At 38.2% G+C, this 16943-nt stretch overlaps 1 protein-coding gene across 16 annotated transcripts in view; it reads right to left on the reverse strand.

Moving 5' to 3' along the window:
* TENM3 (teneurin transmembrane protein 3) overlaps nt 1–16943 on the reverse strand; it is a 423644-nt gene that overhangs the window by 120468 nt on the left and 286233 nt on the right. For 15 of the 16 annotated variants that reach the window (XM_068137014.1, XM_068137013.1, XM_068137012.1 and 12 more), the window contains one exon: nt 32–270. In XM_068137014.1, the coding sequence (XP_067993115.1) occupies nt 32–270 (239 nt within the window). Of the gene's footprint in view, nt 1–31; nt 271–14055; nt 14149–16943 lie in introns of all 16 variants that reach the window. The other variant, XM_068137018.1, reaches the window with a different exon arrangement.

The raw sequence follows: 16943 nt of genomic DNA on the forward strand, positions 1-16943 counted from the left end.
CCACCAGACAATCACAGAAAATAGGACTCACCTATGAAGTAGGACAGCAGTATTGCCAGCAGCACTGAGACCCCTACAGCACAGAGTGCAGTACATTTCCAGCTACAGTACTTCGAAGACTTCTTGAATTTAAAAGCACTTCTGGATAGAGTGTTCCTAGGTAGTGGCCGAGTAGGAGGGGAATAAACAGAGCCGGATGCCATTGTGTACCCAGGTGTTGCAGTACTGAACAGTGGTGTGGTCCCCGTTCCTGTTTTGAATAGGAAATGCCTGAAGAAGAAAGAGTATATGGCAAAGTGTTAAAGTAAATAATGCTGGAGCACAGTCAGTCATACCTCTTTTCTTTAATGCAGCCTATTTTTCAAATTGCTAACACCCAGTCTACCAAAGGTCACAGAAACAATGCTTGTCAGGACACTCACACATAAAAAAGACACTTTCCCTTTAAGAAAATACTGAAACCCCAAACATTAGTACTGCATTGGTATCCAGACAGGAAACAGAACTACCCAAAGTATGGTATGGTAGGGAGGAGGTCTTTTACAGTTTATCCAACGAGTAGGGACAGGCTTTCTGTTGCTGTTTATTTTTGTTGGCTTCCACTAGAGACTACAGGGAACTCTATTAAAAAGTCAATAATGAGCAATCTAACTGTAGCCCACAGTACTTATCACAGTTTTCCTGGGTTAAGTACAAAGAAAACAGCAATCTCTCAGATATAAACTTCTGGCAACTTTACCAAAATGAGTCAGAGAAAAGATTTTTTATTTATTTATTTTTTGGTCCTAAATATTCAGTTCACTAATTTGTATCTCCTTGCACATAATCTTACCATAACAAGATCTGATTATGGATACAGCACAAAGCACAGCCCAGGAAGTACTCTAAAGACATATATTTAGCAAGTGCTCAAAAAGAACCACAGCCAGCACTAGAAATTAAAAGCAGAGTCAAAGTCATGGCACACTCTGCGAGATACCAGTAAACTTCATTTTTTGTCAATTCAAATTTCTAGAAGAAATATTGCTCCTTGAGCCTATCCACAACAGAATCCTTTAATTTTTGTGTGTACAAGCATAATTACTCTGGAAAAGCTTCTAAGCATTACACGTGTTTCTTGGAACCACAGAACCTCAGCCCAACAAAGATCTTTGCACCAGGAGTTCTTCTGCCAATCTGTTATGTCAGCAACTCTGTAGTGTAAGGATTTCCCTTACCTAATCAAGTCTTGCCAAATGAATATGTTATAGCTAAAAATGGTAAGAAAGCACCGTGGAGAACTTGAACTTGCCAAGCACACAAACAGCTAAAAAGAACTAGAGAAGTGTTTGCATTTTTTAATCGGTAAGAGACTGATGAACTGCTGACACCCAGACTCTCCTGAAGCCATGTGCCTGCCTATGCTGTGTTGCTTGCTGCATGCCTCCTATACTGTGTAGGTCAGAGGATCTAGCACTGAATTACCTAACTGTGGAAAGCCCTCTAGTTACACCACATGGCACCGTGGACTGCTTCTCAGCTGATGGGACTTTCATCCTCCAGCACCCATGCTTGGATACCTGCATATATACAAGTATAGCAGCTTCATTGGAAATGCACTGCAGAGACACTAAAGATTAATTTTCACCACTGCAGACTGAGAAAAATATCAGCAGTTGACAAACAAGGTTTAGTATTTGCAGGTGATTTTGCTGTGGGAGGTTAACAGGTGAACTAGAACATCTTGGCATAAGCCCTCTCCTTGAAAATATTTGTGTTACAAACATGATCCCACGAAATATGCTACAAAGGTTGTTTCATTTTGAACAATATTAATCTTGCTGTCAGTAATAACAGAAAGATCCACACTAGATCTACTGATGCACAACAGCATAACCCAATTTTTTCTAGGCTTCTGTGCTCAGAGGATTATCAATGATTTCAAAAGATAAAGCCCTGGTTGTTTAAATCCTCTCTAAGAAAGTACTTCAGTAAAAGTTGTTACATTTTCTATATAGCAAACACCAAAATAATAACAACTAGCCCTATGTAAAAAGTGTTTTATACCTTACAATACCATACTTTGATTTTATAGACTCACAGAAGCATGTAGATTCATCAAATCTTGATAAAGTGTCTCATCCAGTTGACCTTTACTGTTCTTTCGTTTCTGGCTATGTACAGTGAATGTTAGGTCCAGGTATATCACTGAATCAGAATCACAGAATAGTAAGGGCTGGAAGGGGCCTCTGGAGATCATCTAGTCCAACCCCCTGCTAATGCAGGCTTGCCTAGATCAGGTTGCACAGAAATGTGTCTTGATGGAGTTTGAAGGTCTCCAGTGGAGGAGACTCCACAGCATTTCTGGACAGCCTCTTCTAGTGCTTTGTCTCCCTCAAAGTAGAGAATTTTCTCCTTAAGTTCAAGTGAAACCTCTTGGGTTCTAGTTTGTTGCTGCTGCCCATTGTCTTATCATTGGGCACTACTGCACAGAGACTGGCCCATCCTCTTTATCCCCACCCTTTAAATATTTATATGCATTGACAAGTTCCTCTCTCAGCCTTCTCATCCCCAGGCTAAACAGCCCCAGGTCCCTCAGTCGCTCCTCATAAAAGAGATGTTCCTTGTGGCCCTCTTTTGGACTCTCTCAGGTAGTTCCCCTTCTCTCTAGAAATGAGGAGCCCAGAACTGGCTACAATATTCCAGATGAGGTCTCATTAGGAGAGAGTAGAAGGGCAGAAGAATCTCCCTTGACCTGCTGGTCACAGTCTTAATCCACCTCAGGATACCACTAGCCCTTTTGGCACATTGCTCTCTCATGGTCAGTTTATTATCCACCAGGACTCCATGGAACTACTTTCCAGCAGTTCAACCCCTAACCTGTACTGATGCACAGGTTATTCTTCCTCAGGTGTAGGACTCTACATATGCTCTTGTTGAATTTCATTAGGTTTCTCTCTGCTCAACTCTTCAGCCTGTCCAGATTTTGCTGAATTGCAGCACAGACTTCTGGTGTGTCAGCCAATCCTCCCAGTTTCGTATCATCAGCAAACTTGCTGAGAGTATGCTATGTCACTTCATCCAGACCACTGATGAGTATGTTGATCAAGACTGGACCCACTACTGGACCCTGGGGAACATCACTAGACACAGGCCTCCAACTGGCCTCTGCACCATTGATCATAACCTTCTGGGCTCTAATGTTTAGCCAGTTCTCAATCCATCTTACTGTCCACTCATCTAAGCCATGCTTCCTGAGCTTATCTATGAGGATGCTATAAGAGATGGTGTCAAAAGCTTTGTTGAAGTCAAGGTACACAACATCCACTGCTCTTCCTTCATATACACAATCACAGAAGGCAATCAGATTAGTCAAGCAAAATTTCTTCTTGGTGAATACATGCTGACTACTCCCGATAACCTTCTTTTCTTCCACGTGCTTAGAGATGACCTCCAGGATGAGCTGTTCCATTACCTTTCCAGAAACAAGTGATGTTCTCTGGCCTGTAGTTTCCTAGGTCATATTTCACAAACAGTGTCTACACAGATAAAATGCTACACCAAAGATGGTTCTTTCTCTCTGTCTACATGGTGTACTATTTTAGTGGACTGAAGGAAAGCCATATAGCAGGTACAGCAATAGTCCTCCAAAAAGGTAGTAACCATGTTAAAAATAAGAAGCTGTCTGACCAACCAGTAATTTTCACATCCTCCTGCTCTTGCTATTAGGCTCAACAGAGTGAAAATGGAAACTGGCATTATACAAGCACTTGAATCAACTCCATATACCCTAACCTTTAACAAAATGCAACAGTCAGCCTCTGATTTGTTTCCTCGTTTTTTCCTCCAAGAAAATATGAGCTAAAATGCTGGCTTTGGTGCAGCACAGTCTAACAGGGGCTGTAATCCACATTCTCAAAGCCTTTGAGGATTTAATCCCATAGATAACTCAAGAGATGGCTTCATATCTGTGTGGCATGACCTGTCATAGCTCTGACAGTTCACCTTAAGCATCAAGGCAATGAAAGAAAATTGCCTTATATATATATGAATCTGGCATTTATAAAGAATCATTTAGATTGGAAAAGACCTTTAAGATTATTAAGTCCAACCATTAACCTAACACTGTCAAGTCTGCTGTTCCTGAGTGCTACATCTACATGTCTTTTTAAATACCTCCAGGAATGGTGACTCCCACCACTTCCCTGGGCAGTTTGCTCCAGTGCTTGGCAATCCTTTTGGGGATTTTTTTCCCCCAATGTCCAATCTAAACTTCCCCTTTTGCAACTTGAGGCCATTTCCTCTTGTCCTTTCACTTATTACCTGGGAGAAGGGACCAACAACCACCTCACAACAACTTGCTTTCAGGCAGTTGTGGAAAGCAGTAACATCTGCTCTTGGTCTCCTTTTCTGCAGGCTAAAAACTCCATCAGCAACTCTACATAACACTTGTTCTCTATACCCTTCACCAGCTTCATTGTTCTTATTTGGACATGCTCCACCACCTCAATATTTTTATTGTAGTGAGTGACCCAAAACTGAACACAGTACTCAAGGTGCAGCTTCACCAATGCAATCAATTCCCTAGTCCTGCAATTCACACTAATTTTAACACAAGCCACGATGCTGTTGGCCTTCTTAGCTACCTGAGTACACTGCTGGCTCATATTCAACCAGATGTGCCAGCTTCTTTTCTGCTGAGCAGCTTTCCAGCCATTCTTCTCCAAACCTGTAGCATTGCATGGGGTCGTTCTGACATAAGTGCAGGATCCAGCACTTGGCTTTGCTGAACCTCGCACCACTGAGTCTGTCCAAGTCCTCCCGTAGTGTCTTCCTACCCTCAAGCATATCAACACTCTCCCTTAACTTGGTGTCATCTGCAAACTTAGTGAGGGTGTATTTGATCCCCTTGTCCTGATCACCTATAAAGATATTAAAGAGAACTGGCCCAAATACTGAGCCTGGGGAAACACCACTTAGGACCAGCTGCCGACAGGATTTAGCTCCATTCACCACTGTTTTTTGGTCCTGGCCATCCAGCCAGAGTAAAATTGTCTAAGAAATGACCAGCCAGTTTCTCCAGGAGAACATTGTGGGAATAGAGCAGTGGGAATTGAGCAGTGTGCAGTCCTAGGCAGCACACAGAAAAACTGCTTACTTTCAGCTATTCCTTCTTTGCTTTGACTCCCATGGACAGAATGCCAGAGTGGTTGCAAAAGCTGAATAGTGAATACTGAGGGAAAAACAACAGCATAAACCCCAGCCTGGTATCTTCCTCTAGGTTAAAAAAATTTGTTTGGACCTCTCTATTCCAAATGAGTGGAGTGACTAACAAAGTTGTCAGACACTCTCCTGCTACATTAACTTCAAGTGATGAGTATTTAAAGTGTAACGCTATCAAATTTGCACATTTTGTATGCCTCACTGAGCCATGCCCAGCAGTGCTCCTATGAGACACTCAGAAGGATTTGGTATCTGACAATAAATCCAGGTTGCTTCCAGATAATGCTGAAACTCTTACGCTCTTGAAACATAATCTATCCACAAATTATTTCAATGATCCATATATCCATCTACCTTGTCTTTTCAGACTATGGAACTCAAATAGCTAATGTCTAAAGCCTAAATTGTTTGCACTACTTGACCAGTACTTGTATTACTGACTTACCAGTCATTTTAGCTATGTTTCATCTCATAGGGAGCTTTAGCATCTGCAATGTGTGTCTTGCATTCAAAACAGATCATCCAATAAGCACTTGCTAGATCTTCATGTAAGCAGCACTTTAAATATATTTTTAAGCTTTAAGAGTACAAAATTCCAGTGAATATTTTACAAGACAAGCTAGCTGCTTTAATGAAGTAATTCAATTAACTTATTAAAGCAAACAATCTTCTACTTTTAGATTTGTTCTATATATATTTCTGTCATCTTATTCAATATATGTTCCTACTACATTTTGGGGGAAGGGGGAGAATTCAGTACCTACATATCTAAACTATAGACCAGTAGCAAAATACAAAGTTATGTCAAAATAATCCTTAGATACACAGACAGATGGCAAGTCCCCTTATTTTACTAATGGTAGGCATTTTACTTAGTTTAGATTCTGCCTTTGAAAGAAAAGACAGAAACACAACTCAAAAACCTCAAAGATGCCAGAAAACAGAAGCATATGAATAAAAGTAAAATCATCATGCTTTTAGATTAATTCCTTGGTACCCTCTGAGCACCAAGTGGTGGTGTGCACCTGCTGACATGAAGGTTTTCTTCCTCTTCAAGTTGAGGGGAAGGATTCACATCAAATAAGATTTTCTCTGTGTTGCCACTTTCTCTGTGGAAAATAAAATTGAAGCATCCTGTACTAAATTCAGTATATGGGAAAGCAGGAAGGACAAAAATGTGATAAAAACCTTCATGAGTTGAGCAGAAAGATTAAGTTAACCAAAACCTGTGTCTTTAGAGGAATGGAGATTGAATATCAAAACATTAAAATACAGCAAGGCTTAGACCATAAGCCCAAATACATCTGATGTAAGATAGCCTGGTGTCCAGCACAGAAACATGATTTAAAATAACTTTCTCTACAAAAGGATCCATGATAAAAACTTTTTGACCTCAGTTTAAAAGAAAATGGATACTATGCACCAATGACTGCAGCATTACATAAACGTGCCTGGAAGGCCCTACGCCCCAGACTGCCCAGAGCATAGATATTAGACAAATAAACCCATGTTAGGCAAACGGGAGTATTAAACATTACTTTTAAATAGAGAGGTCTGCATTTGTACAGAATTACTGCATAAGTTTAACATTTCTAACAGAAATTTTACATTAGATGCATGACTTCTTTTTTTACCTTATATTTAAATAGCTTCACTTTGTAAGAGATTCACTGTGACCTGTAGTTATGATTTCTTTGGTTTTGGGCATCATACACAGAATGCTCTGCACATACTTGGAAAAAACGTAAAATATTCTACCTTATCACTTCCAACAACTTCCTTGGAAGCATTTTAGTTCTGTTTTAAAGTATTTCACATGGCACAACCACACCAACACAGTGCTGAATCCCATGGCAAATACATCACAAAGGACTTTCACAAAACACACAATTGTGAATAAGCCCCAGTTAAATTCTATTGAACTTCTCTAAGCACATCAGAATATGGATCATATTTTATCATCTCCCAAGTGAGATTTAAAGACAGCTATTATTATTTTGAGCAATGTAATTCAGATGATGACTGCTGTTACAGAATAAATGCAATATTGCTAGGCCTTAGGCGTATACAACAACAAATCACTCTTCACCTTAAGAGCTATGATACCACTGATCCATAATACAATTGTATTTAGAATTGATGGGCTTAAAAATCCTGAACTTATCCCTCCCAAATCTTTGAATCTTGTGTGTTGTTGTTTATTACCAACACCTGAAGACTCCAGAGCAGAATAAATCTTATTATCTTGGTCATGTTTCTGAATAGAGATTCCACCACAATTAGTAGCAAATGCCACAGTGCTACTGCAGTATAGGTTTTCCTGTAGTACTGTCTCCTGTCTGTCCTAAATGCAAGTCTGGTCAGTTCCATGATGGTGTTAACGATATGTGGCTCTTCAGATCATTACAGACCACTGCTGAAGGACCACTGAGTAAGAACAGCTGTAACATTCAGAAGACTGCACTACAAAAGCCGTCCAGTATTAGAAATGATGTTTGACCTGGACTTCTGAAGGAGGTCTCTGTCTAAACAACAGTATAAGGGGTGTGATTCCTGCAAGCATATGCCATGCGGTAAGCAAGTTAGTTTGTTCCAATAAGTTGTGGAGAAGGAAAATAATCTTGTTGATTCTGTGATTCTGTGATCTTACTTGATAGACAACAGTTACATGTGCAAAATCTGTGTGTAACTGCAGCTCAATAAGCAGAGAGAAGAATTACTGTAGTACGACTGATCACCAGGAACAACACTGTCTGAAAGTGGCCAATATAAAGGGAGGGGATGAATGTCTTCCAGTCTACTTACTCACTAGCAGCTCACTCTTCCTCTAAATAGTCCAGAACTCACACTCTCACTGATGGCATTTTCTTCTGTGGGCTAAACGCCCATCATGCTAAAATGTGCTTTCTTCTGTCAATTTCAGTTTAAATTAACTGATTGTTCCCTTGTTCTTATATAATGAGTATGTACTGTTTGCATTGCTGTATATAAAGACCTATGTTTTATAATATTACTGTTTCGTTCACTTTATTCTCAGGATAAACCATACAAAAGCATTAAAAAGCAATTGCCTAAAGCTAAGAAGTAAAATTTAGGCTCTTTATGGGTCAGACAAAGGGTTTGAGAAAAGCTACTTTCAGATACCTGTTGTTTCAGTGGACAATATAACAAAAACTGACATTTGCAAGATAACTAGAAGAACAGAAAGTGACTTGAAGAGAAGTCAAAAAGAGAGGAAAAAAATCCTATACCTAACTTTTTTTTTTTAAATTTGTTTATTTTACTTTCAGGAGCCAAAACACCACTGAATATTTCAGTATATCTATGACTCTACAAAAATTTCTTTAATGTAACTAACAAGTCCACTACTGTGTAATATTTGATTCATCTGTTCTCCTTGCAATTGGGAAAAAACCCTGGATATAGTAGCAATTACTAGCACATGGGACTACTGTTGCCTCAAAAGATCACTGTACTTGATTCTTCCAACTAAGGCAATACCAGTCTGTCCTGTGCAATCACAGGGTAAGTACTTTATGAAATAAGCACAACATTTTCCACACTGTGGACAGAATAGGTTAATCTTCTCTCCCAAACTAACTAAATCTCCCAGTATCTAACTCTACTAAATAATAAATTATGATTTGCATCTAAGGAGTGTTGACTCTGTGGACATTATTATAAGAAATAATACATTTGTAACCAAGCTCAGGTAATTGGTCTTATCCATTCTGCTAAGGTCCTTAATCACTAAGAGCCTGGACTCACTCCAAGGTGCAAAGTGAGAAGCAGCCTACACTTAGACATCTAAAATTAGGAAGCCAGTCAATCATGTTCTCCTAATCCTTAAGAGATAGAAAAAACCTTCTGCTGAACCCACTTTTAGTGAATGCAAGTTGAGAGAAATATGTATTTCAGCAAATTTATTTTTTGGTTACATATTTTCCTCTCAGGACCAACAATTCAGGAGGCATGACTTCTCTGCTCAGAATGTAATAGTACTCCTAATGATTTCATGTGTAGTATCACTGAATTTCTAGAAATAAAACCTGCATTTATTCTGTTTTGTAATGAGTTTATCTGTGATGATTGCTTTGAACTAAAAATAAAATACCAGATTTTGCCCCCAAAGGGTTGCAAATTCATAATGCACCTATTTGTTGTGCTCATAATGCCCCTATTCTGTTCTTAAAGTGCAATGGCACCTTCTTCAACAGTCTGACAGCATCCTGATGCCAGTTGACACAAGTAAGACATAAGGGTAATTGATGATTTTATTTTTCTGATGATTCAAAGGGGCACAGAAAAGTCAGACAGAGCAGACTTCCCAGGTTTTGGAGCAATCATTTTGTACCTCAAATTTCTCTTTACTGACACATGTAGGGAATGTGTGCCTATCTCTGCGTGAAGACCTAGCACTTTATCTGCCAGTTCCATACAAATAAATCAAATAATCTTAAGAAAATAATTTCAAGAGAGGGTTCAAGTGCAGCTATTTTAGTTTGTTTCAACTTTCCTCATGTAAGTTTTGTGTTTATCTCTCCTTGAATTTCCTTCATGCCAACCAGCTGAGTTTTCTCCTCCTGGGAATAGGTTATCATCTTTTCTGTTTGTTTACAAACCTCCTATCAGATACATTAACTATCAGAATCAGAAGAAAACCATTAAATGCAGAAAAAATGGTGGTGCAAGATCACAATCAATCATTGCATTGCATCCACTGACTGGTGTGCTCTCTTTGCTGACAGGCTCCATTCATGCTGGATTGAACTTGTATTCTCTGAGTGAGACCATGACCCTCACCTGCCACTTGACATTAGAGTGAGCTCCGCCTGGTTCACTAATGGATAGATCACATCAATAAATCTGATTCCTTGCACTGAGTTGAGGAAGCAGATGGAAAGAGATTAATCTCTGCCAACTAACATTATAGGGAAGATGTAAAAGATAACAGAAATTACTGGCTAGGTCTCAGATGAACTCTGGTTCATTGATGCATGAGATCAGCTTTCCCAGTAGGCTCCACAGAAGGAACTGGATTTTTGTTTCTCTGTGAGCACTTTATGCCTGTCTTCATCTTCTGTTAACATCGTTCTGAGATGAAACCTTGTAGCTGGTGATGTTTGCCCTTAGCACAAGTTTATGACTGACTTGCACAGAACCATATGGCTGCATTTAACATAAATCCAAGCCAGCACAGAAACTATATTCTGCTGTGAATTTGTCTCAGTTTATTTTCTGTGCAGAATTGCAATCAAAAAAATTGTTTGAGAAGAAACAAAAGTGAATTTCCACTTCCTTAGAGTCAATAGTACCATAATCCTGGAAAAAGCTCCAAGGTCATATCAGATCAAATAATGATCAAAGTTTGGGAGAAAGAATGAGAAGTATTATCCACATGCAAACACAGGGGAAACATCTGTGGGAACCGGAGATAAGCCTCTTCTAACAGCTTATTCAAATGTTTCATAAAAACACTTTACATATGGTAACACTTGCTTCAATTTGGGTGAGTTGACAACTACCTTCTTTACAAACTGAAGAATGAATGCTAAGAAAGAAAAAAAAGTACTACTAGGGATGCAAGTGCTTCTACTGCTCATGTGTTCTTTTGCATCTGGCCCCTGGAAGATTCTGGGGCCTGCTGGAGAAGTCAGGCATGCAACCCACAGCTGAAGCTTCAAAAAGCAATTCAGACATGACAGTATTCCAGTTGCTGGAACCAGGACATTGGTGATGTGAAGGACTGGACAAAAATCCCCAAACTTTCTCTCTTTAGGTCTTCAAAAGTAAATTTCTTCCTTTGCAATGAACCTATCCTCTTGGTGGCGTAAGAAAACATATAGTGCTCCAGTATGCTGTGGGCACCTCTGAATTCAGATTTGGGCTGATAGTTCTCTCCCCTGGAGAAGTTCACTTCTGTGATATGTAAACACATATCCAGGATCAAAAGAACTAGTATAATCAGATGGGCCTGCTGAGCCTGCTCATTCATGATTCTCTCTGCTATGCTGCACTCTGTCAAGGTGAGCAAAGGCAACAAAAAATGCTAAACAGCAGTTTGTAGACGTGAGCAGGAAAGTTCACTGTAAATAATGACTCATGCTGCTGAATGGGCAAGCAAAGAAACCTGCCACAATTTCAGTTACTCCTACTCTTTGTTGCTGGATTGTCCCATTATCTACTATCCAGAGGATACTGATACTACACATACACTGCTGAAAAACCAGCAAGTGGCTCTAGTCTTCTTACAGGCCTCTTGCTGGGTCTCTCAGAAGACTAGTACTTACAGACTTTCATCTAGGTTACAGTAAGTGACTTGGCTCTCGATATTGTTGGTGACACTCTCTTTTGAAGGGGGCAGCAGTTTAAGTGAACGTGACCATCCCTTAATGCACTTTCTGATACTGACAGTGCTCATGCTGTTCCAGTTCGCCTACCTCCAAAAGAGAGAGTAGAGGAAAGCATCCAAATTTGCAGTGAGGACTGGAAATGCTTATGTAAGAAGTAAGAGTTTATATTACAAATCCATATCTTATTCTCTGCTCTTCTGGAGTCATATCCCTACGAAGTTATAAAGTTGTCTCTGAGATGAGGTATTCTACACTTGGCCTGTTCCTGTCTTGAATATTGAACAAGTTAAGCTTTCCAGAGACAAAAATCAAAGAAAAAAGGTACAGGCACAAGTCATCCTCCTATCTCTTTTACTAGCCTTGCTTTCTTCATAAAGCTAAAAGACAGTAATTGTTCTAAATGTCTCAAAAGACACATGGAAACTTGGAGCTGCATTATTTACCCCGAGACTGACTCAGAAGCTGGAAGAAAGCTTGTTCTTGAAGGTCTTTTACAACCTGGTTAATTCTATTCTATTTTTATTCAGACTTCGACATCTAGATAACTTGGGGAAAGGACTATCAGTTAGGTAAAAGTAAACTGGACTTTTTTACTTCAAACTAAGCTGATTTGTCTCCATGTATATTAACTTATGTTCACATTTTAGGGAAAAGAATAGTGGTATCAAGTAAAGCCAACAATACACACCATTAAAACACTTTGAGGTTTCCAGCTGTCTTATGATAATTAATGCGCTGTGCAGGAATCTCTTGAGGCTATAAACAACTATTCTTTGGGTCTACGCTTGTGAACCGTACGAACTTCTATGCCAAATATCTATTTCTATTATGATTATTAACACTAAAATTGTCAAATTAATTAGATTGATATTGTCTCAGGAAGACATACAGACTAAGAAATAGCCTATCATAATGTAACACATGCATGACATGAAACAGAGAAACAAATATATAATGATTCTAGCTGTGACACAGTATGCTAGTGAGGTTGATAAACTGAATCTTCATGCTGATAGCATGTTGTAGTCTCAAATCTATTATGCTTGGAACTGATGCATTATCATCTCTGGACAACTTTCACACCAGGAGGTGATCCCTGCTAGTATAATTTGTAAAATAAAGGGATTACAAATAAGATAAATTTCATTGTATTGTTACCTGAATTAGTATCAGCTCAGAGGAATTTCATACGGCATAGTCCATTTGCCAAAATACTTGCATTTGGTGGTCCCATTACAAATACATAAAGTATAAATCAGGCATGGTTCTATTAACTCTACTTTAGCAATTATACATTTGAATCAGTATTGTATGGTAACTGGTCTCCAGGGAAAAATAGTTTGTTTTTATTTTAATATAGTATGCTTACATTTTTACTTCAAAGAAAATAAAATATATTACAGTATTCTTGTAAATATCTGCAGTATCTTTGAGTTTGCAGATAATGATTAACTAATTGAATTTAACATGCCATTCTCCGCTGGCTGTTAATTTGTGCCTAAGTGAAAGTTAAGAGGTTTTGGAACATGAAGCAGATCAATGTACAGTGTCAATATATTTTAGAGATTAATTAGTTATTAATGGGCAGGTGCATCTCTCATTTAATCAAATAGCACCTTCTCCCCTTTGCAATGTTATGAGTTACAATAAGCCAAACAGAATTTGGACAGAAAGCTCTGGTATTTTTACCACACTATAAACAAACAAATAAACACAAAAGCAAATTTATGATTACTAATTTCTTACTAAAATTTAACATACTGTGCAAACTAACAGGTTGGAACTCATTAGAAATGGTATTGCTTTGTCAGGGTTTTTTTGTGTGTGGATCAGAAACCAAGTATACAAGTATACTGATTACTGATTTGGCGTAAGAATGTCAAAAGATAGTTCAAATGTAAGATATTAATGACAAAGTTAACTAGATACCAAACAGTTCTGTACCATACATTTTATATAAAAATATTCAAAGATTCAATTATATGGATTTCTCTAAATGCAGTGATAGGTATTTATCAGCAGTTCTGATCTCAAACTGGGGGGTAAAAAATATTACAGATTAATTAGAAAATTAATTCTTAAAATTCTTTGATTGGTCATTCCTTATGCTGCATTAACATAACATCACACTTCTAAACCAAACATTTTAAAAATAGTAGATATATTACAAGCTAAAAATCAGATCTGGCAAATCCATAAACATGCAAATAATTTGCAACAGCTTGCAGAATCAGGCCATAAAGATTTATTAAGACCTCAGTTGCAGTCTTTCTTCCTACTTGAAAGCAAATGAGATTTGGCTGTCAAAGTTCACCATTTTGTATTTACCATGACTCAGTATGAAAAATGATTGAAAATATAATTAAAAAAAAAAATCAGATATAAAGATAAGGAAAGTCTGTTCCTGATGGTTTTGACTATTGTAATAAATGTAATAGAAAATAAAATGTTGTCTTCTTTGTCAACAGTTAGCATCATGCAAACACTTAGAGTCACATACCCATGACTGCTATCGTGATATGTTGGAGAAAACACATCCATCTCTATATGGTTGTCATGACCATTTGCAAGGACTGCTTGATTTCCTAATTCTCTATACACAAAGATACAAAAAAGATTAAATTAGAGCAGCAATTTCAAATTGAAAAAATGGGATGATCCCACAATGCCAATTCTGTTCATAAATTTATTTTCACACAGATGTGCAAAACTGCAACTGTATTTTGAATGTGGGATTTATCTGTCTCCCATGCCTGTGGCAAGACAGTCTTAATGACTGAATAGTGCATAGTTGAGGATGTTGCTTACTTCATGAGGCTGGACCAGAGATGAAGTAATAAAAGTGAACTGAGACTATTAAAAGACAGTCTCTTGCTTGCTATCTGGCACAGCCAGACAGAAAATATGCAGAGGGCTAGCTAGCTACTAGAGTGAGTAGAGATCTCATGTTCTGCAACAACACTGCGCAGCAGCAGAAGAGAGAAAGGAAGGACCACAGACTGTCTCTCTCAAGCAATGGTGAGAAAATGACGAGAGAGAAACAAAGCCGGCACTACTATTTTGTTCAGAAGTCCATATTTCTTTTGTCCTCCTAAACTAGGAAAAGATCAGTTCTGGAAAGTGAATTTGGGTCCGTACTTGCTTCAATGATTGCATATCTTTGAAGAGGGAAATGATAAACTCAAGGGTAACTATGCCAACACTACTGAATTCTGGAGTATGAGTTCTTGTGTAAGACATGGGATGAAATACACAATGTGGTCAAATTCCAAATATTCATAGTGACAGCAAGGGATTTTTGAGCAGGAAGAATGCCAGAGAGATCAAGCAAAAATTTTAAGTAAGACATTATTGACACCAAGGAGAACTTATATAAGCATATGGGCTCAGCGTGCTACAATTCAAGCAGATGCTCGGTGAGCATCTTTGCATGAGAATGTCAAAATTAAACAGAATGTCTTTATTAAACTTTGAAAACAACGCTGCTTGTTTGACTTAATGAATCCATCTACCGTGTGTACACTGACCCCGGAGTTATGGCATGTCAGTCTTTAAAAACACATGCGTGCTCTCAGCAAACTAAATAAAATAAAGTCTTATTTCCTCAACTTGCAGACCAGAAATGTGGCAGGCCAACAAAAGAGCCCACCTTCAACTCCATCCCCAGATTTTGCCTTGCTTTTGTATGTATGACTTCTCAATATGATACGTCTAACCAAGTCCACGTATGAAAACCTGAAAGACGTAGAGAGCAGAATAATGTTGAACTGGATTAAACCACGTGCTGTTTTAGTGGGTGGAATGCATAAAATAGTTTTGTTGAGAAGACTTTAACCTCCAGCAATACTCATTTTGCAATCAACCAGCTTGTACACAAATTGATTTAAGACTTCCCTGGAAACTATCAACACCCTTTTACACACCTTAATCGTACTGAAGGCACTAGCTTCAGTTCACCCCAACATATGGGTACATTCATCACACTTTAGGAGTTTCTAAAGTTTTCACATTCTAAAAAGAAGTTTGGATCAAACTTGAAGAATGGATTTCTAGGTATTGTTTTGTCTGTGCCAATTCTGAATAATTCTACTACTTTAATTAGAAGTCCTTCAAAATGGTGAAATATTTTCCAGACATGAATTATTTCTTCCACCAGTTCCCTCTTACTTATTGGTAAAACAAGGTAAGTAACTGAATGCAGTAATGTTCCTACCCAATCTGTTTTTAAGTATAAATTAGAGGTAAGAGAAAACTAAATGTTATTAGTATAGACTACTAAAAACATGTTAGATTCTTGGCTAGTTTCTATGAAAAAAATCCCAAATCCAGCATACAAAATACAGCCATCTTTCAAAAGAAAAAAAGTGATATTTTATACAGCAAATCAAGTAATAAAAAGTAGAGCTCTTCTCTGATTCACTAACACATAAGCACAGGTTCTCAATAAAGTTATAACCCCATGAGACAAAGTTATCTTAGACATTCAATGCCTAAAATTAATGAAATACTGCCTGAGAAATATTGCACCAAGAGATGTTACCAGCTTACTTTTATCAAAAAAATTACAAATTCTAACATGCTATTCCTCTGCATGTCTCAAATTCATAGGACTAGGGGAATGGAACAAAAATAGAAATGAGTAGATTCAGATTGGATGTTACAAAGAAATTCTTCACCATGAGGGTGGTGAGACACTGGAACAGGTTGCCCAGGGAAGTGGTGGAAGCCTCATCCCTGGAGGTTTTTAAGGCCAAGCTGGATGTGGCTCCTAGCAACCTGATCTAGCATGAGGTATCCCTGCCCATGGCAGGGGGGGCTGGAACTAGATCCTTGAGGTTCCTTCCAACCCTGCCAATTCTATGATTCTGTGATGTACTTGATTGTGCATTAGAAAAAATCTGTACATATATTTAGTAAAGCACTTAAAGAAGTACTTTACTAAACATTTTAAAACATCAGTAGTTTAGATCCTACTAGAATGCAAAGCCATGACGATGTAGCTAATGATTCTAGTGCTCAAAAACTGGCTACTAAAACTAGTGAGTGAATAGAGACTTAAAGACCAATGATAATCAACCCCCCCTACTAATATTTAAAAAAATTAGTAATTATTTGTAACATTCAGACATCTGACATGTAGTCCTTCATTTGCATAATTCTGGCTGTCCAGCTAGTAAGAAGAAAGTCTAAAGTTATTCAATATAGTCCTGGCTGATATTTCTTCAAAAGGTAACACTGTTTTATAGTGCTGGCTTCTCCATCAGGTCTACTACTTCTCCAGCTGAAACTAGCTTGCAACACATCGAGGAAGAGTCAAATAGTAAAGATCATTAAATGCCCAATCAAAAGGTTGTGTAGTCTGCAGGAAATATTTTCTTACTATCCTAC

The sequence above is a fragment of the Melanerpes formicivorus genome, unplaced genomic scaffold, assembly GCF_026170545.1.
Source record: "Melanerpes formicivorus ecotype bairdi unplaced genomic scaffold, bMelFor1.0.p_v2 SCAF_4, whole genome shotgun sequence".
NCBI classification, from domain to species: Eukaryota; Metazoa; Chordata; class Aves; order Piciformes; family Picidae; genus Melanerpes; species Melanerpes formicivorus.